This window comes from Helicoverpa zea, chromosome 6, assembly GCF_022581195.2.
Source record: "Helicoverpa zea isolate HzStark_Cry1AcR chromosome 6, ilHelZeax1.1, whole genome shotgun sequence".
NCBI lineage: Eukaryota > Metazoa > Arthropoda > Insecta > Lepidoptera > Noctuidae > Helicoverpa > Helicoverpa zea.
In genome coordinates, this window is record NC_061457.1 from 925106 (window position 1) to 952251 (window position 27146).

Genomic DNA, 27146 nt, shown 5'->3' on the forward strand with positions numbered 1-27146 from the left:
CCAAATTTCAAGTCAATACGACCATTGGAAGTGGTCTAGGTTTTTGATGAGTGAGTCAGTCAGTCAGTGAGTGTATAGTAAAAATAGCGATTTTCTGACGGCAATATCTCAAGACCTACAATAGGTATATTAATGAAATTTTGTATTTTAGATAAGTGAGGGGGTCTCAACAGATACTAGAAATTTGATATGCGTAAATAAAATAGATTTTGAGTTACAGGGGGGTCGAATTTGGCCCGAAATGGTTCGTGTAATATAACCCACGGCCGGTGTGTCGCTTTTTTTGCTCGAACTTGGCGGACACACTGCCGTGTGTCTAGATACAATAATTGATATGTTCTAAAAGTGCTCCAAAACAGCACAATTTCCATTCTCTTATCCTGACAAAATACATTAACCTTTGTATCGATAATACATTAATTTATTTCAGTTATGAGCGTCATCAATCATCACACTGTCGTTAATCCCGTTGTTGAAATGTGAAATATATTGAAATTAATTTCGTTTGTTGCAGAAGCCGATTACACACTCGACGATTCCTTTTGGAATGAAGAAAGCCCAGTTGGTGAGTAATTTTGATAATTTACTTTTAATTTACTGTCGGTATAACCTAACTCGTACAGACCACAGCACATCAACTTACCTCTGTCTGTCAAATTTCTTCAATAGATTTTCGATCTTATCACAATAGTGTAAGGTATATTCGTTTGTAAAATTTTGACAGATTCGGGTAAGTTTACCTGCTGGCGGCTGTACAATAAATGTCACGTTGGACATACTTTAAAGTAAGAGTACTACAAACAGGGTAACTTAAATGTGTTGTCGTAATAAATATCAGTTTGTTTTTTAATGCTTATTGTAAACTCTAATAATTCAGTTATCAGTTTACCAAGCCTTGCAATAGCTTGAGTAAATGCTATTCAACAATAAGAAAACCATTTCTTTTTACATCAACGTCTAATTTAATTCAGTTTAACAATATAAAAATCAACCACCAACATAACTACACAACACACTTAAAACATTACTCCCAACACTAAACATTACCAAAATCTCATCACCAACCCAACCCAACGTTGGTAGCCATGTTTGTCACTCGCAGCGAAATGTAAAAACGTTCGTAAGTCGGACGTCCGGCGGCAGACGTACATCAAACCGGACCGGACCGGACCGGGTCATAACCATTCCAGTTTTCGTCGACAATGTTTTTGTCGATTTTTCATGTCATTTTTTAGCTTACTGTACTTTCAAGTTAAGTGATTGCGTTTTATTTTTATTTTGTTTAATTAATTTGTTTATGGTACGGTCGGTAATAATTTTATTTTTTGGGCGTCTGTTAATTTATTTTTACTATACGTTTTTTTATATTTTTATCAAATGAATTAAGTGAGAAAGAGATATAAGAAAAGAGACCTATAACTTATTTAATTCAGTTTCCCAATCACATACTACTACAATATTCACAATATTTCAAGGCTATCAAGTTTACAAATACCAAAAGTAAACGGTATATTTACCCAAAATTTCCAGAGTCCGTCAACCAACACGGCCCACAGTTGTCAGCCTTTGTTTCCGAAATAGAAATGTTTGATCATTGTGCCATTCATCACACAAACGCGACCGCCGAGGGCACACACAACATAGTTTAATAACTCATTCATTACAAACTAAAATTTCTGTCACCACATCAAAGTGTATCGAAGCATTCCGCGAAACTAGTTCGAGCTGGTTTGAAGCGGTAACGATTCCGGTTTTCGCCGGCTTCCCACGTTTTGAAACGTGAGGTTATGTGTTGTGGGAGATTTTGTTTCGTTTAGAAATTGTTTGTTTGGAGTTTCTACGTGTTATGTAAATGCTGTGGCTTCTGGGAGTAGTCTGGTTTCACTATGGAATATTCTCGAACGTTCTGTTTGAAGGAAACCGTAGAATGTAGCGGCTAAGAAAATTGTTGTGTATCAGTTTATGTTCGGAGGTTTGGAAAGCCTCCAAAGCTGTTGAAAGGTTTGGGAATTCATTTGGAAATTGGTATGCAGCAATTTTTCGACATGTTTGCGTCATAGAGAGATCTAGCTCATAGCTAAGCGACAGTCACACGGGACGGTCGATTGAAGTCGATCCTTACATAGTTGGGAAAGGACTAGGCAGAGATGAATTGCGTCATAAAGATAGGTCAAAGTGCATCCTACAATTCTTCAAAGGTATCTTGTAATCTCTCCTTATTTTCTTAGCATATAACCATATAGCAACATTCTTTCTATTACAATGATAAAATCCTAATAATCAAAAGTACTACAGCATACCTTTGTACTACAGTTCCCGGTTAACCCGATTCTCTAACAAATAAGACGTGAGTTCACTAACTGCACTATAAAGGATTGAATGCACGGTCGCATGCAGGTAAAGTGCATGGTTATAAGGAAAATGCTCGGTTTTCGATTCGGAAAGATATTTTATTTATGCTATATTATGTTATGGAATTCTTTTGTCTGTGTAGCCACTCACACTCACACATTCATCACACACATACAAATCCTTTTCACATAAAATATATATTTACAATATATATTACTTATATACACTACACTACACTACACTAAAATTATATTTAAATACTATTTACAAGAATTATATACAACACCTACTATTCTGCCTATCTCCTTAAATCTATTTTATTTACTAATTACAATATCGTGCATTGGAAACAAACGGCTCAGTCGCGCGGTCGCCTGTCAAACAGGTTTTAGGAACTTGCCACGGCGTATGCGCCTGCGGCGCCGCGCCGTCCAACACTCCGCGCCAGTCGAGATTTCATCATCGGCCGCGAAGCCCATGTCGCTTGCTTTACCGCTCGCAAAACTTTTGCTATCGCACGTACTCGCTATCTAGTTTAATATTTCCAATCCTGTACTTAATTTCTACTCCTTCTATTCTGTGTGGTGTATTCTATCTGTTAACTGTCTATCTTCCGTGTGTGTGCCTGTGCTTACGCAATTACACGTGCTACATTACTGGACTTGGGACTTTTTCTCCACACCCTTAACACACGACGACCAACGGAGCAGGTAGTACTAAACCACCCAATCACCCACAACTGGTGACCCCGATAAGGACACTACAGGTACTCTTAAAAACAATAAGTGACAATGAGTGATAGCAGTGATTCCGGTAATACCGTTAACTCGCGTGCTAGCGCGAACGTGGCCACGCGGCAAAAACCAAAACCGATGCGCGTTTCCACTGACCGCGGAAAATCGGATGCGGTAAAATCAAAAATCAAGGTTCCTGCATTCTCAGCCGAGGACCCCGAGCTTTGGTTCGCACTGATAGAAGGCCAATTTTCCATGCATGACGTGACGGACGACTTTGAAAAATTCACGCACGTCACCAACAACTTGGATCTGCAGTATGCGAAGGCCGTGAAAGATATTATCGTCCACCCGCCGCCTAAGCATCGTTACGAGAAACTGAAATCCGAGTTGGTCAAGCGACTTTCAGCATCTCACGAGAAGAAGGTTAGACAGTTGCTGACCCATGAGGAGCTCGGCGACAGGAAACCTTCACAGTTCCTGCGACACCTGCAAGATTTGGCCGGCCCTGCAGTGCCTGAGGATTTTATTAGGTCGATCTGGAGCAACCGTCTGCCACACAACATCCAGACCGTCTTGGCTTCGCAGCCTACTCACTCTCTGGAGCAGCTTGCGGATCTGGCTGACCGCATTCAGGAGCTCACTGCACCCTGCACTGTCGCCACTGCAACTTCTACCAGCGCTCAGAGAAACAGTGCTTCCGAGGAGATCGCGGAGCTGAAGAAAATGGTGCAGCAACTTACGCTGAAGCTGGATGAGCATACGCGCGCGTCATGCTGTTCTGCGGGGCGTCCTTCTAGAGCACAGGAACGACGCCGCTCATCGCCGCGACATCGAAGCCGATCGAGGTCCAGCTACCAGAAGTACCCAGTGTGCTGGTACCACGCGAAGTTTGGGCCTCAGGCGCACAAATGCGACAAACCCTGCGACTACCACAAGGCGGGAAACGCGACGGGCAGTCGCTAGTGGCGACAAACGATTGCCCTTCATCGACGGGTCGCCTGTTCGTCACTGACCGCAGCTCGAATACGCAGTTCCTGGTAGATACTGGCAGTGACCTTTGCGTCTACCCTCGTTCTGCACTTCGGGAGCGTCGAGCCAAGACAGATTACGAACTCAGCGCGGCTAACGGAAGCGTCATCGAGACTTACGGCTTTATAGACCTTACGCTAAACTTAGGACTGAGACGTAATTTTGCTTGGCGTTTTATAGTAGCAAACGTAACTAAGCCAATAATAGGCGTTGATTTTCTTAGCTTTTATAATTTAATTGTAGATTGTCGCAATCAACGCCTAATAGATAATACTACAACTTTGTCAGCTCGTGCTTCTGTTGCTAATTCGAATATATATTCTGTTAAGGTTTCTGCAGGCGACACGCGTTTCCACGCCATACTGAGTAAGTTTCCGGAGATCACACGCCCTTCAGGCACACCAGTCGTTCCAATGCACAGCACAGTACACCACATTAGGACCACACCCGGACCACCTATCTCATGTACCCCTCGTAGACTGGCACCGGACAAACTTAGAATTGCTAAGCGGGAGTTTGAGCTCATGCTTAACAATGGCACGGCGCGTCCTTCCGAGAGCCCCTGGGCTTCTCCCCTTCACCTTGCGCCTAAAAAAGATAACGGCTGGCGACCTTGCGGCGACTATCGCATGCTTAACACACGCACTATTCCAGACCGTTATCCTATTAGGCACGTTCATGATTTCTCCCACTCTATTTCTGGTTGTACTATCTTTTCCACCATCGATTTAACGAAGGCGTATAATCAGATCCCTGTTTTTGAGGAGGACATACAGAAGACGGCTATTACCACACCGTTTGGCTTATACGAATTCCCCTTTATGACGTTCGGCCTAAGGAATGCAGGCCAAACATTCCAGAGATTTGTTGACGAGATGACGCGAGGCCTCGACTTTTGTTACGCATATCTTGACGATTTCCTAATTTTCTCCAAAGACGAGGCCGAGCACGAAACACACCTTCATCAACTTTTCACCCGTATGAAGGAGTACGGTGTACTTGTTAACACTTCTAAGTGTGTCTTCGGTGTTCCCGAAATAACATTTCTAGGTTACCGTATATCGGCATCCGGCACCAAACCTCTGGAATCTAAGGTTGAGGCCATCAATGACTTCCCTTTGCCTAAAACGGTTAGGCAACTCAGAAGATTTTTGGGGATGCTAAACTTTTACAGGCGGTTTCTACCCCATTCTGCCTCAATCCAAGCTCCGTTGAATGCCTTACTTTCAGGTAGCGTCAAAGCATCACAGCCAATAGACCTGACCGGCGATGCATTACTGGCATTCAACAAGTGCAAGGTAAGTCTAGCTAATGCTGCATTACTCGCACACCCAGACAGCGAGGCTGAACTCGCTCTGGTAACGGACGCGTCTGACCACGCAATGGGTGCAGTTTTGCAGCAGCTGAAGGACAATGCTTGGCAACCTCTAGCATTCTTCTCGCGGAGGCTGAGTCCCTCCCAGCAAAAGTACTCAACGTACGACCGCGAGCTGTTAGCCGTATACGAAAGTATAAGATACTTTCGTCATATGGTTGAGGCTAGGCACTTCGTGGTATATACCGACCACAAGCCGCTCACGCATGCTTTTGCTGAGAGGAAAGCAAATTGCTCACCTCGGCAATACCGACACCTAGACTACATCGCGCAGTTCACAACCGACATTAGACACATAGCGGGCAAAGACAATGTCGTCGCTGACCCTTTGTCACGTGTCGAAGAACTGCAGCTGCCTGTAGATCTAGATGTTCTGGCTTCGTCTCAAACTGCTGACGAGGAGCTGTCTCGGCTTCTGAGAGGAGAATCTTCACTCCGCCTGGAGAAGTTAAGGGTCCCCAACTGCCGAACAGAGCTCTATTGTGACGTCAGCACTCCTTCTCCGAGACCTTTTGTTCCCAAGTCATTGAGGAGACAAATTTTCGACAGCCTGCATAGCCTTAGCCACCCTGGCGCAAACGCTAGTACTAAGTTAGTTGCAGAGCGTTACGTCTGGCCCGGCGTACGCAAAGACTGTCGACAGTGGTCTCGTCAATGCTTGGCTTGTCAACGCGCCAAGGTTAACCGTCACGTGTCGTCTCCACTGGGCACGTTCGGTCTTCCTCGCGCCAGATTCGCTTTTGTCCATGTGGACATTATAGGCCCCCTGCCTGTGTCACAGGGGTACCGCTACTGTTTTACTGCGGTGGACCGCTTCACACGCTGGCCAGAAGTCACGCCAATGGTGGACATGACAGCCGAAACAGTGGGTAAGGCATTGATATCGTGGATATCCAGATTTGGATGTCCAACTGATATTGTCACCGATCGCGGGCGACAGTTTGAATCTTCCCTTTTCCAGTACCTTGGAAAAGTTGTCGGATTCAAACATCGCAGAACAACCGCGTATCACCCAGCTTGCAACGGGCTAGTGGAACGGTTCCACCGTTAGTTGAAGGCGGCTATAATGTGCCATGCGGATAAAAATTGGGTGGACACTTTACCTTTAGTTCTCTTAGGTATAAGGAGCGCGTTAAAAGACGACCTTCAGACGTCATCCGCCGAGTTGGTGTACGGCGAGCCGTTGCGTTTGCCAGGAGATTTTTTCCAGCCCACGGAAACCGGTTCGACTGACATTTCAGATTTTACGACACGTTTGCGCAAATTCGCATCTGAATTGCAAACGGCACCTGCTGCGCGTCACAACAGGGCCAAAATCTTTGTTTACAAGGATCTAGCTTCTTCGACCCATGTCTTTCTAAGGGATGATACCTTGCGTGGTTCCTTGCAGCCCCCTTACACTGGTCCTTACCCTGTACTTGAGCGTAATGACAAGACTTTTAAAATACTGGTAAAGGGTAATAGCGTCACTGTATCCATAGACCGCCTAAAGCCGGCCTATATGCAGACTGACTTGTCTTCCAACCCCACCCCAACTCCTACCCCTTCCAATAATCCTATCCCCGGTCCCAGTCCTATCCCTGTAGGCCAAAGCGACCTTCCCCAGGATGGGCTCGGAAGAACGCGCTCGGGCCGTACCGTTCGTTTTCCCGATTTCTATCGCCCGTAGTGACGGTCTCCGGGGGGGAGTGATGTAGCCACTCACACTCACACATTCATCACACACATACAAATCCTTTTCACATAAAATATATATTTACAATATATATTACTTATATACACTACACTACACTACACTAAAATTATATTTAAATACTATTTACAAGAATTATATACAACACCTACTATTCTGCCTATCTCCTTAAATCTATTTTATTTACTAATTACAATATCGTGCATTGGAAACAAACGGCTCAGTCGCGCGGTCGCCTGTCAAACAGGTTTTAGGAACTTGCCACGGCGTATGCGCCTGCGGCGCCGCGCCGTCCAACACTCCGCGCCAGTCGAGATTTCGTCATCGGCCGCGAAGCCCATGTCGCTTGCTTTACCGCTCGCAAAACTTTTGCTATCGCACGTACTCGCTATCTAGTTTAATATTTCCAATCCTGTACTTAATTTCTACTCCTTCTATTCTGTGTGGTGTATTCTATCTGTTAACTGTCTATCTTCCGTGTGTGTGCCTGTGCTTACGCAATTACACGTGCTACATTACTGGACTTGGGACTTTTTCTCCACACCCTTAACACACGACGACCAACGGAGCAGGTAGTACTAAACCACCCAATCACCCACATCTGTTTGAGATAATTTTCTGGTTACAAATATGATTGTTGGATGTAACTATTATTTCCTTATACAAACTTGCAAAATATTTGTAGGTTTCTATAGGATTCATCACTATGGTGTGATGAATGAACTGCCATCGTGTAAGCCATTATCCTTTGGTTAAGTAAGGTTTTCTCTGGTAGACATAAGATTGGTCAGAATCCATCTATGTACTAGCTAGCATATTCACGTGTATTTTAGAAGGCACTTTTCTCTGTAGGTTTCAGCTTTCATTGGTTCATCTATAACAGGCGTTACAGATATGTCTACAGCTAGAAAGTTTGATTGCTTTCACTAAAGAAATTATCCACCAAATCTTCTAGTACAAGCAATTGATAAAAATACAATATTTGTTTGCTTTAAAAATATAAATAAAAATGCGGTACAAGTCCATAAGTTAACTGAGATGTTGGGATTGGATCGCGGGAGGTGAATCGAGTCGTTTGCATGCGCGCGACACTTTCTCGATGAGACATTCCTATAGCACGCCGAGAGGGTGGTACAAGTGATCAGCGGGACGGGGAAATGTAACTTTTTTATTTGTTACTGATATACTGTATAATTCTAATAGCAAATTACAATTATTTGTAAAGTCTAATAATGAATGTGAGCAGTAACATTTTTGTCTGACTTCTCAAAAAAGAAGAGGTTCTCAATTTGGACAATAGTATATTTTATGGTAAACAATCAATTTCAGTTAAGTGGTCTGTGGTCTTGGAACGGAGACATTAGGGTGGGTAAAATAATAAACACATAAACGAAGTTAGATATAAATTTATATTTAATGCTCGTAGAAAGCCTTATGATAACATATTAATTTGCAAACAGATTCTAAATTGCAATACTTCTAAGAACATTATACAACTAGTAGAAAATACTACTCCCATTTCCATACATAGCAATATACAATATAATATTCAAAATTATGAAATGTTAACATGCATGCATTTCACGTACTCTGTAATATGTTGGTAATAGCTTTTTCTTGTTCCTGTACAATTCGCAAAGCAGCCTTACAGCCATTCAAAATACCCGGAATTAAGCAAATTTTGTTGCAACATTCCAAAATGTTATGAATTTACCTTAAGTACAGAATACCTTGAATTCAATTAGTGTTTGAGCACGTAGCGTAGCAGATGCTACGAATGCATATTTGCCGTAGCGCGTAGGTGAGGCTACGCCGTAGTTGCTACGCCGTAGCTGCGTAGCATGAGTTAAGGTATTTTATTAAAATAGTTTTTAGGTATAAATCGCTGGTTACTTTAACTTAAACTCTAAACGGTTTATATTATGAAAACTGAAAACAGCACGACTTGATCTTAGCTCTTACGTATCACATTATCTACGAGATTGTCTTGGAATCGGATCTTCACATACATATAGAAATTATAATACTGCGGTACATACATTATATTGTTAAGAAACCTTGTTTAAATTGTGGGCAAGTTTCATCTGGTTGCTTATTCTTGAGAATATACATAATGCTAAAATGCAGAAGGTTTTTCTGCATTTTAGCATTTTAGCATATTTCTATTGGGATATTATAAATTGCATATCAAATAAATAATCGCCTATCAATAAATACTCATCATTTATATTCTTTTTTACATCAAATAACTTACTTCACTACAAATAAACTAAATGTTTAACAAAACTCAAACTGCAGATAATTCGAAATTATACATCAATATGACATTACTTTTTTCCTTATAATGCAATACAGTTAAATTTATTCTTGTACAAAAATACTACATACAAGCATTAAATACTGACTGCACAGCAAATTTTCCATATTTCATAGCAAAATAACTATCCCAGTAGCATATTAACCAGTAAGTACAACAAAACCTGTTCATCATATTTGTCTTCATTTTCAAGAAGCCATGCTCGGCAAATTTAATGATTATTATAACAAAAAAACCCTGTCACATTGCATTATTTCTAAAAGCAGAACAAATGAACTGAAATCTCATTCAGCGTACTATGAAGATGGTAGAATTTTATTTAGATTCAATTTATTTAGCAAATTGCCAATTATAACCTTCAAATAAAAAAAACATTGTTTTAAAAATTGAAGCTAGTAACGAAAACGAATCGCTGCAAAACCGACACCACGTAGTCTTGTCTGCCCTACCCCTAGAGTGCAATTCAAAACCGCGTAGGCGCGGAGGGGCGAGGCGGCCTGCGAGCTGAGGCGCAGGTAGCGGCTTCGGCTTGCTGGCCGGCAGGGCCGGCCAGCCTCAGCCGCGTCGGCGAGTGAAAACCATCTGCGACGATAAGCTCGCATGGGACCGCCGGAGCCACGAAGCGCCGGAGCCGTGCCAGAAGCCATACTTGCTGCATGTTGCATGTTTACTTCCATGTTGCATGCCTGCTTACACCTGCCTGCTTGCATGCTTCAGGCTTGTTTGCATGCTTCTTACAGGAAAATGAAAATTCCAAAACTATGCCAAAAGATGATTCTGACTATAAACATTCTGAAATATGATAGTTCTGCCTTTTAATGGCTACTTATATGAAATGTATGCCAAAAGGAAGTACTGACAATGACTGAAAATGCACCTGCCCCATTTTTTTTAAGAACTATATGTGCAAGCATAACATCGGACTTGCGATCCGACTCAAGTACGTGGCGCCACCTGTAGAAGCTAAAAATGTGCCTATTGGGCAAAAAAAATAAATAAATCACTGGCTTTAATAATTCAATAAATTACAATTTTGTATTTAATTTTATATTTTTTTTCTGATATCATTATGTGGGAATTAATAAATAATAAGATGAGTGTGACCAATAAAATGCTGTTTTATTCAGAAAAACTGCTGTAAATAATATAAAAATAGAAGCTATATTTAAAAGAAAAAGAGTTAACATGTATAATGTGCATTAAGATTGTTAGCTGTGCTGAATGAAAAAGCTTTTGCTTTAGGAAAAATCGCTGTACGCTGCGAAAATAAATTGTAGTGTGTTTAGTAATATTTTGAGTTGAATATTTTGCTGTGCAATCAGTAATTTTGATGGAAATTCGGAATCTTATTGCATAGAAAAAGGATATGATATTTTGATTTGCGTTTAAATACTACCCATTTCTATTTATTTACTTAAATCCAAGTCTACCCACATATTCAAGGACCACCAAGCCCTGGAACCAACAAGATCAATGAAGCAACTTGTAATACAATTACGATGAGAAAAAAAATCGCTTACACATAAAACATCCATCATAATCGATTCGCGCGAATCGATTAGCGCTCAGGTCACGACATACTGATGACTTTAAAATTATAACAAAAAAGTTATAAAAATACAGAAAACCCCTATCCATTGTTTTGTTTTCTGTTGCACGAAAACTTTTTCACTTTATTGTCCGGAATACACAGAGATACAGAAGAACCATAAACTCAACCATAGACTACATACATACTTGTAGATACATGTCACAACAGATTATATAAGTGCAGTCAGTCAATGAACAAATAAAATTATATATTCAATACAATCTGATCTGGGAGTTCCTAGTGCAACCACTAGGAACTCCCAGATCTATGAAGCAACTTGTAACACAATTACGACGAGAAAAAAAATCGCTTACACATAATACATCCTTATTCCGTGAGATCCGATTCGGAATCGATTAGCGCTCCGGTCAAGACATACTGATGACTTTAAAATAACAATTATAAAAATCCAAAAAAGAAAAATCCTATCCATTGTTACACTAGGAACTCCCAGATCAATGAAGCAACTTGTAACACAATTACGACGAGAAAAAAATCGCTTACACATAATACATCCTTATTCCGTGAGATCCGATTCGGAATCGATTAGCGCTCGGGTCACGTTCGCTGGCGGCGCGTGGCACCGTGTATGAATGTTTGAATTTCCATGTAGAACGCATTGACATGTAAATTTTCGTTCAAGATGGCGTACGATGTTGCTCGGTGCTATCGTGCGTTCTGTTCTAGAATAGGTACGGGAGTTTTTTTTTTTAATATGGTTGTATGCAGTTGGGATATTGTTGGGCTATTTTTATAATCCGCGATTCAATGAAAATTGTAAGATGCAATTTTTTTTATAACGTAGGCCGAAATAGTGTGTTAGTTTCTTGTCGGTTCTCCCTTGTGAAACCCATTCATTATAAAAAAAATATCTTAACTTATTTATCATAGATTATCGTAACTTTGCAATGGCGTTGCAGTTACGATAAAAATATTTTTGCTGGTTGTTTACCGTTTTAACAATTGAGGAGCATTAAAACAACATTATTATATCAATAATCAATGAATGTTATTACGTCGTCAGTTCAATCGCGACGTGTCAGGAACGCATTCTCTGAATGGCCGAACTATAGAACCATGCAACAAGCATGACTTTTCAAGAAAGCTTTTATAGGCCTATTTGAAATATTTATTTTTGAGTTGAAAATTGAGGTAAAAAAATCTTTAAAAACAAGCTTTTATTTAAATGCGCTAAAAATAAAAAAAATAAACTTTTACTGTAACTTTACTGATTTATGTTTTAAAAGCTTGTCGCGAGATTTAAGTACTCGTATTTACTTTCTTAGTAAAATCGCGACAAGCTTTTAAAACATAAATCAGTAAAGTTACAGTAAAAGTTTATTTTTTTATTTTTAGCGCATTTAAATAAAAGCTTGTTTTTAAAGATTTTTTTACCTCAATTTATTTTATACTTTTTAGTTTTGATTTGGTAAAGTGCACTTTATTTTACTTGCCTGTCATGGGATACCCGTAGGTATGGATGGGATTGAAAAAAATAGGTTATTCACCATTTTGTAGCGGCGGCCATCTTGGATTTTTATTTCGTAAAGTGCAATGTGTTCTACTAGTCAATCCCTTTCATTTGATACCCATATTGTATAGGTACTTTAAAAATAACTAGTCCGCCATCTTGTATATTTAGCCATGTTGGATTTAGGATGACGTCACATAGCTTAACATGCATTGTTATCCAAACTAAACATGTATGCAAAATTGCAGCTTATCGGTTGAGGGCAAGTGCCTTAAAATTGAGTTGTAAAATTCCACCCGAACACACATAGTTACATACATACATACATACATTGCTAGTTAAATAAAAGCTTGTAATGTAATAATAAAAGCTTGTAAAAAGCTTGTAATAAAAGCTTGTAAAAAGAAGTTGTGAGTAGCAATTATTTCTTAAGAAGCTCACTTATAACCTACTTTGATAACTTAGTCTTTTATGTTTCAGTTCAAATATTAATTGTTAATTCAGAAATCCTTGTTGACCTTTAGAAATTACAAGTAGGTATATGAAGAAAAGGTGAAATTAAACTTCAACATCTAAGAATTCGATTAACACTAGTGTGCACTCACGCTGAAAACTTTTTGATGTGTTAATTAATTACTTTGTAGAGCCTTCGCATACCTTACTTCGTTAAACACAATATCCTCATCCAATACCGAATTACCTTAAACTGTCAACAGACTTATTCCGAGTTAATTCGTCCTTTTTGCCGTACAACCTGAAAATTAGCGCAGACGTTCCGTCGCCGAGTGCCGGAAAATCACGTAAAGCGAGCGCCCATGCTTGGCTGGGTTTCACGCATTTTGGTTCAGCTCTGTCTTTACACCACCCTGTGTGTAGGTATGTGTATATGTGTGTGTGTTCGTTAAATGGGTGTTCCGTGCAAATATGCTGTGTGTACTGAGAATCTGGGCTTGTTTCGTGTTGAGTCGTAGATTTTCTTGTTTGATGTAGTGTAACGGTTAGATTTTGGGGCTAGGTTTTGTTTTATTTTGACTAAGATATTGCGTGGCTATTTAAGTGTGATTTGTCAAAAATAAGCACAAAATCTGTGTACAAGTTAATTACTTAAATTACAGTGGTAGGTATGTTTTCCTACATTAGTTTTAAAGTCGAATGAAATTTAATGTAAGTTTAGATACCCTTTACACAAGTTTTGAGGCTATTCCATTTCCTAGTAATCTCTCACTAGTATAAAAGACAGAAATAACGCGACATTTTTGCCTATCTATGCAGATCAGTAGAAGGCTAACATTACCACATCCACACAGCCTTCCGGTGATAATTTCACCCACAATCTTGCCATTGGCCATCAAGTGTCCGAACCTGGATCAAAACCTGATACTCAAATACCTACTCTATCCCAACCGCATAGGGTGTAAAATCCTTCGTCAGGTGAACAGTTATCCTCTGTACCTTGCATGCAAATACCAACTCTATTTTTAAATCATAGGGTGTAAAATCCCTTGTCAGGTGAATAGTTAACTAAAATTTATGCTATAAGATATCAACAAACACATAATACATTACAAGCCAGTATGCCAATTTCTGGCTATCTATTTCCGAAATGTAGATCCTATGTGAGGTTTTGGGTGTCATTCATAGCAATAAATGGGTTCAAATCGCGGTTGAAGCGATTTGAACTCATTTCATGTATGTACTTTCTAAGTATATCTTAGACACCATTGGCTGTGTTTCGGATGGCACGTTAAACTGTAGGTCCCGGCTGTCATTGAACATCCTTGGCAGTCGTTACGGGTAGTCAGAAGCCAGTAAGTCTGACACCAGTCTAACCAAGCGGTATCGGGTTACCTGGGTAACTGTGTTGAGGAGGTCAGATAGGCAGTCGCTTCTTGTAAAGCACTGGTACTCAGCTGAATCCGGTTAGACTGGAAGCCGACCCCAACATGATTGGGAAAAGGCTCGGAAGATGATGAAATCGCGGTTGAAGCGGCTATCTCATCTGGGTTGAAGGAAAATGGTCCTTAATGTGATTGGGATACGATTTAGAATTGCCTGTCTTTATTTTGGCCGATAAGTTGTTCTGTAGTATTGAAAACTTCAATTGGCGTTTTACAAAAAAGTAGTATATGAAGACCGTACTAACTTAATAGCTCACCTACTTCTCGAAGAAATTAAGCCCTTGATGAAAGCTGTTCAGTATATAACGTAATTAAAATACTTCCTTTTTGCAGAGTAGCAATTTCAAATCCAATCAAATTAAGCCGTTATTTTCATTATCGGACAAAATGGTATTCTTAGCTTCGCAAACAAATGCTTGGTATATTACATGTCGTAGCCAATTGATTGAACTTGCCTTTCCATTAAACGGCTAGCCTTTGAGTCACACGTCTATACGTCGATGATCCAAATTGTTGACGTCCAATATTACAACTAGAGCATAGTTTACAAACTTGGAACTCAGGGCAATCCAAATAAAATATATGTAGCCTATGAAATTCACAAATAACATGTCTTTCTATTGGTCATGTACACATAAGAATAACATCGTTGACTATGCAACAATAAGGTCCAAATTAGCACGATGACAGTATGTTTATTATGGTAGTTTTTGATGACTCAATGTTCAAGGCATTAAAAATCTTAAAATACGAGGAATCAGGTAAGTTACTTTGTTGGTTGTCCCTTTTACGTCAAAACAGCCGAGCGAGCGATTTAAATCACACGGAACATATACCGTCTTACCACAAAAACTTTTTAACGTCAGTTTAAGCCTTGTCTAAAAAAATGTCAAATTATGACGTTGACATATGGTTCATTTTGGAGCCACAATTTTTTTAGACAGGTGTAAAACAGGCGTTAAAGTTTTTGTAGTAAGGCCATTAGAGCCTGAGAAAAAACATAGCCTATTTTCTATCAGGGTTTTGGATAATGTTCTCTCGGTTTTAATTTAAAAACAAAACCATAACCATCCATAACCAACCACCAACAAAAAAATAATCTTTGCAACCTCTAAATAGGAGCATATTAGTGAGCCACTCAATTCGGGCACATAACTCGGCAATACAAGGAAGCTTACAAAGGGTAGGAAGGCTCTTGACCGATCACTTTGTTACAGCCCCAGCGACTGAAACTCCTGAAGCGATCCTCGGAACCTGAAAGTGATTGTTCAATGTTTCCGTGAATAAATTATTATTGGGATGGAAAATAGTCTGGGGATTCGAGGAAACTTATAAAGTTTGTTAATTTTATGATTAGTTTTTTGTTTAAAAACACTGTTTTACGATAAAATGAACCTTTAAATTTTTTTATATACAATACACATTATAGTTCGATCCCAAACTGCAATCATGGAAAATTGTGTGTTTGTTTACGAAAAATTCAGTTGTTCCCAGTACAACTACTAAAAGTTACACAATATGGTCCTGAAGGCCAACTTTGGTGACCTCTAGCGACATATTTAGTACCAGTTAAAGATTTAGTTTATTTGCTCACTTACTTTATTGATTATAATTTAGAACATTATTGATCGCGGTACGGAAATTTAACATTAATACACATTGTAACATTAATAAACAAGTTCGAAGAAAACCCCACATTTACTTAACTAAACCAACATAACAAACACACTGACTGATATATCTACACACAATACACTCAATGTTTTTACAGCAATCTAAGCAGGAAGTGGAAACAGTCAAGTACAAACATAATATTAATTTAACCCCACCATACGGGTCACGTCAGCCCCACGCAACAATTTCAACTTTAAATAGAGTACAACCAACTTCGAGACCCATTCACTGTCTCGTACGAAGTTATACGAAGTTGCACGAAGTTGCCCGAAGTTGGCTAGCTTTTTAATCTTTACGTTTGGAACAGGCGTTCGTTTAGCATGTTTTTAAAGTTAGTGCGAAGAGGTTAAGTGAAGGTTTAGCTCTGTTCCTTGAACTGCGTCTTAATAGAGATTTTTTTCTTGTAAAACAATATTTTTTATTTAAATTCTAACCATTTATTTGACAAAGGCAGAATACCTACGGACATTTTCTAATTTACACATTAACGATTTATTAGTAAAAAGTATGTTCTTCAGAAAATGTTTAGAATGGGATTTTAGAGACGTTTCCTACTGGGTTTTTACATATAGAATTTTCGTCAAAAAACTGCCTTACCATAAACTCAAAATATATTCCAAATTCAAGTCCCCATTCAAACCAGCATTACAGCACCTTACAATGCCATCTCCGAACGCAGCGCACCCATGAATAACAATATACGTACATGCATGCATGCATACATATGCAGGTAGGACAGGCCCTATCGCTAAATGCAGCGCCATGCATAATGCACGCGTCATCTGCGCGATGCTTCGGGCGGCGGAGGGTTGAGTGCGCGTTCGAGCGGGGAGCGGGTTAAGTGTACATGTAGGTATGATGGGCCCGTTATTGCAATAGGTTTGGTATTGCTATTCCTTAGTTTGCCTTGAACTTGGTGATCAAAGAGGTCATTTAAAGCTAAGAAAATGCCTCTTTGTAATCTGCGATATGTATGGGAATTTTGACGTATTTTTTGTTTTGACAGTAGCTAGTAAATTCTGAAAGAGTTCGAGTAGTTTTCATGAATCAATACCCTATACACGAAAATATGCCTCTTATAAGCAAACTTTGTTATTTTAAGGCATAAGAAAAAGCTTTTTTGTAATACATGTAAGAAATAGAGAGGATCTTACTTAATTTTTGTGAGTGCAAATAATTCTCCTTCCACAATCATGTCACTAGTTTTAAACAAATAAAACCATACATTTTCGAGTCACCATCTCAACCTACAAACATCTTATCATTTCATTACAACTACCCACTAAATCCCAGTTCAAACATAGAACGTCGCCTGCATTTGTTTTATAGGTCTCAATAGCCCTCATAAAAATGGCTGCAACTTTATATGTCTGTAACTTAGACCAGACCTCAACGATTCATGGTCTCTGCTTTTGTGTGGAGAACGTTTGGTTCAATCTAGTGGTTTTATGGTTGCCTTACTAGTTTAATACGCCACTGGATGTCGTCAAACTGTCCTGTAACTCTTGCCGATTAGGTTTACGTGGCGCGTTGAGGTTTTGCTTGTAAGCGGGTTGGGTTGTTTGCGGGACAAAGGATTTTTGGTGTATTGTCTTTTGTTTTTAGGGTGAAATATCGAAAATGTTTGTTTTATTGCAATTATTTCAGGACGTATAATTATTGACAGTTTTACCAAATGACATTCTAATGTCTAGAGGATAAGGTTGTAAATCCAATGCACTATCATCATCATAGCCTTTTGCTAGCTCTGCATGTGCACCTATATTTCTAAAAAAAAAAAAAAAACAATCCCATCACCTAATTTCTTAACCCAAAACAAACATTATGTTCTCTTTATTTTTCCCTCAAGAGTTAAGTCTGTAAACCATTAAAGTTCACTCACTCTATATAATGTGTACATTTAAAATCATTACCACATTTGGGTTCCGCTAGTCGCGAAATACCATAACACACTGAAAAGCTGTGCAAGGGAAAAATGATAATGGGAAACCATGACAGTATATTAGACGTTTATTTTCAGTTATTTTAATCCACTTTTCTTTGAAATTTCGAGTATTTTTTAAGCGTTCACAGCACCGAATTGAGAAGGTCCTTCTTTTTGAATTCGGTTAAAAACTGTAAGAAAGATGTGTCAAAGACATGAAACATGATTATTGAGCGCACTATGAAAGGTAAAGAAAAATGCACACATAAAAAAATCTACCACAACAAAACTCGTTATGACAAAACAATTTTCCTCTACACTTATTCACACCTCAACCACTAACAAAGTTGCTCCACCAAAAATAAACACAATACATAAAAAAGAAAGTGACTCAACAAAATTCTCTCGCGAAAATAGGTCACAACGAACTCATTATAATTAATTAAAATTACACCAGCCCAGCATTCTGTAGCACAAAACACTCGTTACATTCTCCAAGTACGGTGATTATGACGTGACGTCAGACCACGTCAGACCGCGTCAGACCACGTCAGGCGACGTCATACAGCCAGTAAGTAATTAAACGGTGACGTCAGTTTGTATACTTGAATACAATTGTTGCTGGATTTGAATTTAAGTTCGTAATAACTGGGAGCTTATTTAGATATGTTCGCTAGAGTAATAAACATTTTAACTGTTGTGAGATGTTCAACGTTTAGATGTAACTTATGAAACTGAATTGCATTGTTACAAAGACTTTCCGTCTTCGTCAGATTTTCTTCCGCTAAGTGCAAAATTACAAATTAGGAAGTCGCTCCACGTGAAATATTGGTAATCACCTGCATCCTGTTAAGACTGAAAGCCCACCCGCATATAGTTATGAGAAGGCTAAGCTTTTGCATATGACTACAATATTTCATATTATGTACGACGACTATAAATAAAATCCAAAAATATCGAAACACAAAACCAAATGACAAATTGCTTCCATTGACACTTTCCCTAACAAGAACTTCAAAAACGATTAACCCCCAAACCTTTACAAAATAACAAAATATTTGCATCATAAATTATACCACACATAATGTCATCAACATATATTAAGTTTTAAAATTTCGTGCTATAAAGAACAATGGTTTGGAATCTATTCCGTCATGTTCGCTTGCCTTCATTGACGTGTATTGTTGAAGCCCGCTGTAATTAATATGTGATACGGGGATTTATATGATTAATTATGCTCGTGTGTACGTAGCTATGAATAGAGAGTATATTGTGTGTTGTTTAGAACAAAAAGGTATGTTGTTAGAGTTTGATGTTGAGTTATAAGAGTAACTGTAGGTGGAAAACGTAAGAGTAATGAGTGCAGTTTTGCACTGCATAGCAAAAACTGACTACTTAATGATATACAGTTTCTTGAACGTGATAGTTTTAGGAAGATTTCATAAAATGATAGTATTATTTGGCGGTTTTAGTTGCTTTGTGTAGTAACTTTTTTTTATTATATTTTTCAAAAACTTTTTAATTTTACATAGCTCGTAACTTGGAAAACCGTTCAAGAAGCCATAATGTTTAGCCTCCAGGACGAATCAACATCAAACATTAACGTATCGATTTCACCACCATCTCCGTAGTTTCAACGCCTCTGTCCCAAGAGCTTTACCGTATCGAGAGCCGGGCCCGCAATAACTTTGTTCCACCGCTTATCTTTAATTAAGCAATACATCATACTAAGCAACACCTATTTTAAGTTCACAAACGTACCAACGTACCTACCAGCATAATTTGACCTCCATACTACCGTCACTCATGAAATAAAATACTGGTTAAAGAGGTCTCGGTACACTGATTGTGGTTACATGACAAAGATTTAGGGTAAATGTACATATTTTCGGCTCCATCTGTTTAAAGTTAATTAAGTCGCGTAAGGGGTTTTGTTGTACGCTGACTTGTTAGTTTTTGGACTATTAATGTGTTTCATGAACATGTGGGTAGAAAATGTTATCCATTAATGCCTGACTATACCAATTTTACCAGGTCGACCATTACGTATTTGTTTCGATATTTTTCTACAAAAAAGAATACAAGTTTCAAAATTAAGTCCTATTACTTAAAACAATACGTATTGCTTAACGTTTCTATAAAATAAAAAAAAATCCAAGCAATTATAGATATAAACCTAAAACATCTGCTACAGAAACCTTCTCTCTTCAATATCCACATCAAAAACCAGACCAGCATCAATATAAAAAGCATAAGCGCAAAGTTCTTAATCATTTCCATTTAAAACTAATATCATACTCGTTCGGCCTTCACCGTCTCGACGCTCCGTTATACGGCGTCTTGAAGACGCTCTGTTATACGCTGTCTTCACTAATTATTTTCATACGAAGCTAATTGGGCTCAGTTTAGTTTCAATTACGATATTACTTCTTGAGACTGGAAGTTTGTACGGCGGTATCATTTAGTTTTCGGAGCTTAATTTCGTGTTTCAGATGATTGTGATGTTTTTATTCTGTTGCTTGTTTTTGAGTTCTGATTTTGTGTTGTTTTGTGAATTTTGTCATTTCTTGAGACATTTTTATAAAGTTTGTTTCAGTCGGATACTCTCTTACTTCGTCTATCTTCTTCTTCTTTAATTAAAGAGCCCACCTCTTGGCAGTCCAGCTCCTTCTGAAGGTTATGTTAGGTAAACTTCCTTATACGTCACAACCTTTACCTTCTCTTAGTCGAATATATTTCTAATTCCGGAGTTACGTACAACACGATATTACAACACGGGCTACCTGTGAGCACATGTTTTTTTACATCTATCAAAAAGTCCTATTTTACTATTTCTCTAGAGTAGTCTAGAGTAACCTAGTCAAATGGTCACGACGAAATAAGGAAGTCAAAATGTAAATAAATAAATAAAATACCTCCTAAAACCCATACCACAAATTCACAATAGTCCCTTACTACATATTCTACCACACATACCTACATAAAATCTACCATTCTTCTACACCCGACGTCTCGACACGTGTACGAACGTTCAGACCCGTCGTCGTAGAACAAAAGATTTTGCCTGTTCGAGCATTCAAAGTTTAATTGAATCTTATGAGGACTTAATTGAAGGCACGAATATCCGGCTTGACATGGAAACTTCATGTTCAAACCGTTTATGTGTTTGGGTGTTTGAATTAGGAACGGTGGTGGGTGTTTTTTTTTTAATTATTTGAATGTAGAATTTGATCTTGTCAATACATTACCAACCACTGACCTCTATATTTATCTGTTCCGTACGTTTGACAGCAATTTTTTTGTGCCCATTTGAAGCGCCAATATCGTCTAAGCGAGTGTCCACAGAACTAATTTTGACGTATAATTTCAAATGGCTGTGAGAGAAGTGTTTGTTTACTTAAAGTAATTTTGCATTTTTAAATAATTTGGTTGTAATTTTATGTTGTTATTGTGATAAGCATTATAATCAAGAATGAGGTCATGTGTATATTGCAAGAGACGCTACAAAAAAGACAGTCACATATCATTTCACAGGTTTGTTTGTAATACTTTATTTAGTCATATTTTTAGTTAACAAAATTAAATTACGTACACACACTACAACGTAGTAATCTTGTCTTACTCTAAACAAGCATTACCGAATGCAATTCGTATGAATAAAGATTATTTTTATTTACAATTTTCAACTAGAACCGCCATCTCCAGTGGTTGCATCATATCGATATTTTCACTATCGATAGTTAATTGATAACACATTTTTTCCGTGATATTGACATAGTTCAGCTTGTGTAGTCAAATTATTTTCTCGCACATGATGTTTACGGATATGTAATGTTCAGCCTTCATTTGAGATTACGTTACTAAACCTATATTTTTTCCAGACTTCCAAAAGGCTTGGAGGAGAGAAAAGTTTGGCTTAAAAACATGAAAACCCACAACTCGACTCCTAAAACATATAGTTATCTATGTTCATTACATTTCACTGACGAAATTTCTTGACACGTCAAATAATTTGGGCACGTCAATAATTAAAATATAAATTAAATTTATAAAAGTGTTTTATTTTACCTTTTTGGTTTGATTAATTCACTATTCCATTAAATTGTAACAAATATTCATCCAAACTTTTGCCGTATAAAATCAGTCTGATTAAGACATAATGCATGTTTTTCTGCCCTATCTATACTAATATTATAAAGCTGAAGAGTTTGTTTGTTTGTTTGAACGCGCTAATCTCAGGAACTACTGGTCCGATTTGAAAATTTCTTTCAGTGTTAGATAGCCCATTTATCGAGGAAGGCTATAGGCTACTTTACCGGTACGGGAAGTAGTTCCCACGGGATGCGGATGAAACCGCTGGCAGAAGCTAGTCTAATATAACTAGAATTGCATAGTTTTTACATGTACGTATATGTTAGTCTATACGTGCGTCTTAACATGTGTGCAAATTTTATATGTATGTAAAAAATTCTATGAATGCAAATCAATCAATCATCAACATGAGTTGTGGGATTGACCTACAAAATGCAAAAAAAGTAAGATAATTTGGATTTCGCGGGCACATTATATAATATAGTAAGTAATTATGATTACTGTAAACACTTATTATCAAGAGTTTTTTTATCGATATTTGTTCGCTGATGTCGACATCACTACTACTACGTTACGACGACTACGTTTTAGTACCACGGACACTCGCTACGTCTAACAGCGCCAAAATGGCGATTATCAAACGGGCACAAAAGCACATTGACAACAGCCGGTCCAGTGTGGTAAATATAGAGGTCAGTGTTACCAACACTTAGTGCACTTGACTGGCACTGTCATTTTTCAAGGAAAAATACCACTGTTTAGTTTGTACTGACTGACAGCAACTGTCAATTGTACCAAAAAACTACCAGAATGTAAATTAGAGTAATAGAGCCGATGCATTTTCTTTAAAAACCAAAAATATTTTCAGAAGAAATACTCGTTACACATGCCTGACCTATGGTCTACAAAAATATTTGTTTTATAAAAGGTTTAAATAATGTCTGGTCTGTAAAAGATTTTAAGAGGAGTTTAAAAAACGAGCATGGGTAACTGAGGAGTCCAGTATACCCCTATCGGACTATTCAATAACACAAACACGTCACTAGGTCCCTCAACCGCAGCTCGTTCCAAATTAACTTACGGATTACCCGACTTTACTATTAGTTTGTACTTAATGTAAAAGGGTGTTGTGTTTACGAATTTCGTTTGTTTTACACCCTTTTAATCCTAGAACTGATTTCGTATTCGAGCTGGCTCAAATTGCGTATCAATATGCCGCACCGTTTTTGGGTAATTTAAAAATAGAATGTGTTTTCTAAAAGCTGGGTTTTTAAAAGTGACTTTTATGTCGTTTAGACTTTTTTTTTGTTTTGGTGAAACACATAAGAATGAAGGTATGAGGATTAAACGCCAAAACTTTAAGTTCATATACTTGAATAGAACTTACTCTTTCCTAAAATGGAGCGAGCCGTGAATAATACTCACTCAACATGTGTCAAATCATCTATAAATTTTCCTCCCTACAAAATAAAACATACATAAAGCCTAAAGAAATATTAAAACCACTCGCTCACCTTAACCCTTGTCCCACTACGAAATAAGCTTCCCTCAATATCATACGGATAATCCTCACAATATGTAACATCCCATGCTCGCGAGTGCACCAGCCAGCGTCAATTTAATTACACATCAAAACATCAAGATGGCGTATTCTCGTACTACCGCGTTTGCGTACGCCCCAATTCGCGTATGACAATGTCGGCGTATTCCAGTCACTACGAAATAGGGATACGAGAGACTCACGCCCTGATTATTGCGGGCGTAACATGCTTTTTGTTTTGTTCTGCGATTCCGAGATTCTGTGTTGTGAGTTTGACTGAGAACAGGTGGGGAATTGCGTTTTTTGGTAATGAGAACTTGCTTATGAGTAAAGTTTTGATCGCATTTAATGAGAATGTTTGGTTCGCCTTAAAGTTTGATATACACTTGCTTACTTTGAATATGTTGTGTGTTGTTATTTCTACTAGTTTCTACAGAACATACACAATGACTAACAAATAAGAAGACTAAGTATAATCAATTTAATCGTGGTTTTATCCTCTTTGCAAAAAAAATACACAACAATTAAAGATAGCCCAAGTATTCTGATATATATGATCTTCGTATACCTACATATTACTTTAAGATCCCATCAAAATCCATTTTAGCGTGAAACAGTTACAAACATCCAAACTTTCTCTATTAAATATTATTGAGACATACATTTATTCATCACAAAAACATCTCAAAGCAACAGTCACACAAGTGTACCACATATTCAGCGTCTCTTTGAATAATAATTACTTTGATCAATGTTATAAGGATGCTTATAATTTCACGCTACAAGGAAAAACCTCGAGAAAATGACTCGGTCGCGGTTCCATTTAGTTATGAGCAGAAGAAATATTAATTAGTAGAGCGGTGTCGTGCTGTCAAACGTTTGACTGTAGCTGGGGAAAGTATGGAACTTAATAAGTATTCGGTAGTTCGGTTATTGTGATGATGTACTCTTAGTTGCTTTTATATGTTTAAGGTTATGTGCATCTCTAGATGCGATGTTAGATTTCAATTGTGAGTGTCATTTGGTGATGTTGGAAAGTACAGCACATTTTATTTGCGGCGGATTTCAATAACCTATGTTACGTCGTAATTATAGCGAATTAACAAAATAACCTTATTTTCCAGAGTTTATTTTTGTACAAAAAAGTATTTCAATATTATTGAACAGTATTTATCTGCGATCCTCATTCCAAACTTCGTACCAACAAAACTACAAGTAATTTCAGTTCAACAATATTGATTTACAGAAATTGATCCTCAGCAATACAAACCGAACTTACAATATCAGATAAACCAACAAATAAACAGACGAACAAACTACTCGAAATTCGATCCTTCATTGTAAGTAGCGCACTCAGATTTATAACAATGAGCGCCCAACTCAAACATTATATTTAAATATATACATACGCACTTACATATACGGTTTCAATAGAGCCAAATGAAAGCCCGTCCTAGCCCTGCCAATCATATATTAATAATTAATTACGGTAGATGCGGCGACACGCTATATTAATTACGTGAATGATAGGTTTTGTTCGACACACGAGAAATAGAGGACAGATCTAATTAAATTAGTACGAATAAGTTTGTGAAGTTACTTTATATTATGAGTTTTGTGTTTCGTCTAGACTGGATTGCTGATTAATTAAGGCGATGTCTTTGACGATGCGTTGGAGCATCAAAATGGTTCAGACGAAAGGACGATGAAGAATTAAGTACTTCAAGTACGTAGGTATATAAGTATGATAGTAGTGCATGACTAAGTAACAGCCGCAAGGGTCGATCATAAGGTTAAGCAACGGTTGGCGCAGTCAGTATTTAGATGGATGAGCATCTACCTCTACGTCCTTTTCCTCCGTAATTTAAATAAAACATAAAAATTGAGACTTGAAGCTCCTAGGTTTAATACACCAGTTTTCATACGACCGCTTTAATTATTCCCAGATCGTCATAACCAAAAAATTATTCGTAAAATTACCGAACTAAAAATTGATCTTGAAAAGAGAGCATGGCCAAGTTATTGAGTTGTTCCCTATTATCACCAAGCACATTATCCGTACGCTGCCGACCAAGAACCTCTTTACAAAAGCCCAGGACCATTCATTGCAAATGACAGCGAATACAAATGATGGATGGGGTTCAGTCTTTTGCGGTGAACTTGCAGAAACTATCAAATTTTATGTAGATTTATTTAAAGGTAGTAATTGATGATTTGTTTGAGGCTGTTAATAAAGTCATTTAGGACATTCTCATTTTTTTGACTAAGGTAGTGAAAGTATGTATGTTTAATTTTAAATCTAGTCATGGATGGACAAGTTGGTGTTGGTTTAAATAAAAGTCAACTGATCCAGAGCAGAGCATCCTCAAAAATGGTACCACATTCAATATGACGCATAAGGAAATGTAATTTATAATTGTTTGGATAACATGTGATAACAACAAATCATTTATTAAGGCCGTTTCATTACACACACTTTTCTACCTAACAAAAAAACACACGTTACAAAATACTCCGGGCTTCATATAAAATGTCAAGTTGGAGAGTTCACGAGGAGCTCTCGTGAGCTAAATGAGTTCCAATCTAGCCGGCCGTTGTTGGATTTAAGTCCGTCATAAAACGTGGGCTTTGGCCCCGTTTATAGCTGGCGATCTTAAACTTGGAATGCAGGTGGCCGGTCTCTTTTTTTTGGTTGCAAATTGAGTTTTGTTAATGATTTTGTGTTTGGATTTCCTTGTTTTTTTTTAGTTAGATCATTAACACAATTCTCGTACTTATGAACGGTTGCAATAAGGTTATAATACCTTGGGTATTAATTACAGCATTTCCGACGTTTGGGAACCAAAATGGAAAAGGCAGGTGCTGCATTCAAGCGGCTCCTGCCCAACCTGGGAGGCCCAAACGCCCCCTGCCGTAAACTCTACGCGGGAGTCTTGCGGTCCATGGCCCTTTACGTTCCCGGTATGGGCACGTTCGGTACGGCTGCGGGCCGTACACTACCTGAACGTGCCCCAAAGGGTGATAGCCGTCAGGCTAATCCGGAGGTACCGCACGATCTCCCGCGAAGCAGCTGTCCTACTAGCCGGACTGCTACCGTGGGATCTGGAGGCGAGAGTCTTCTTGCGCCTGTACGACTGGCGCGAGGAGGCTCAGCGCCAGGGGGAAACCCCGTTGCCGCGGTAAGTTGTCGCGCAGCGAGCAGAGCTCCGGCGCGATCTCATGGTGGCCTGGAGGGAGCGACTGTCGCAACCCAGTGCAGGGCACGCCACCATAGTGGCGGTAAGTCCCCTCTTTGAGGAGTGGCTCGGGAGGAGTCACGGCGCCCTGACGTACCGCATGACGCAGGTCCTCACCGGACACGGTTTTTTCGGGAGGTACCTGCATCGAATCGGTCGTGAGGAGGCGCGGTGTCACCACTGTGCGGACAGCCCCGAGGACACGGTGGACCACACA

At 38.6% G+C, this 27146-nt stretch overlaps 2 protein-coding genes across 5 annotated transcripts in view; both read left to right on the forward strand.

Moving 5' to 3' along the window:
- The first annotated feature begins 518 nt into the window (after window positions 1–518).
- Window positions 519–27146, forward strand: part of LOC124631318 (disintegrin and metalloproteinase domain-containing protein 11) — a 214089-nt gene continuing 187461 nt past the window's right edge. For all 4 annotated transcript variants that reach the window (XM_047165652.1, XM_047165653.1, XM_047165655.1 and 1 more), the window contains exon 1: window positions 519–565. The gene's annotated coding sequence lies outside the window, so the exon portion shown is untranslated. The remainder of the gene's footprint in view (window positions 566–27146) is intronic.
- On the forward strand, window positions 3144–4052 carry LOC124630896. The gene has a single exon (XM_047164937.1). It carries the CDS (start codon window positions 3144–3146, stop codon window positions 4050–4052), a length of 909 nt encoding a protein of 302 aa, XP_047020893.1.

What these genes read in the sequence shown, in the direction of transcription:
- LOC124630896 (XM_047164937.1), top strand. Translation starts at nt 3,144, where the DNA reads ATGAGTGATAGCAGTGATTCCGGTAATACCGTTAACTCGCGTGCTAGC.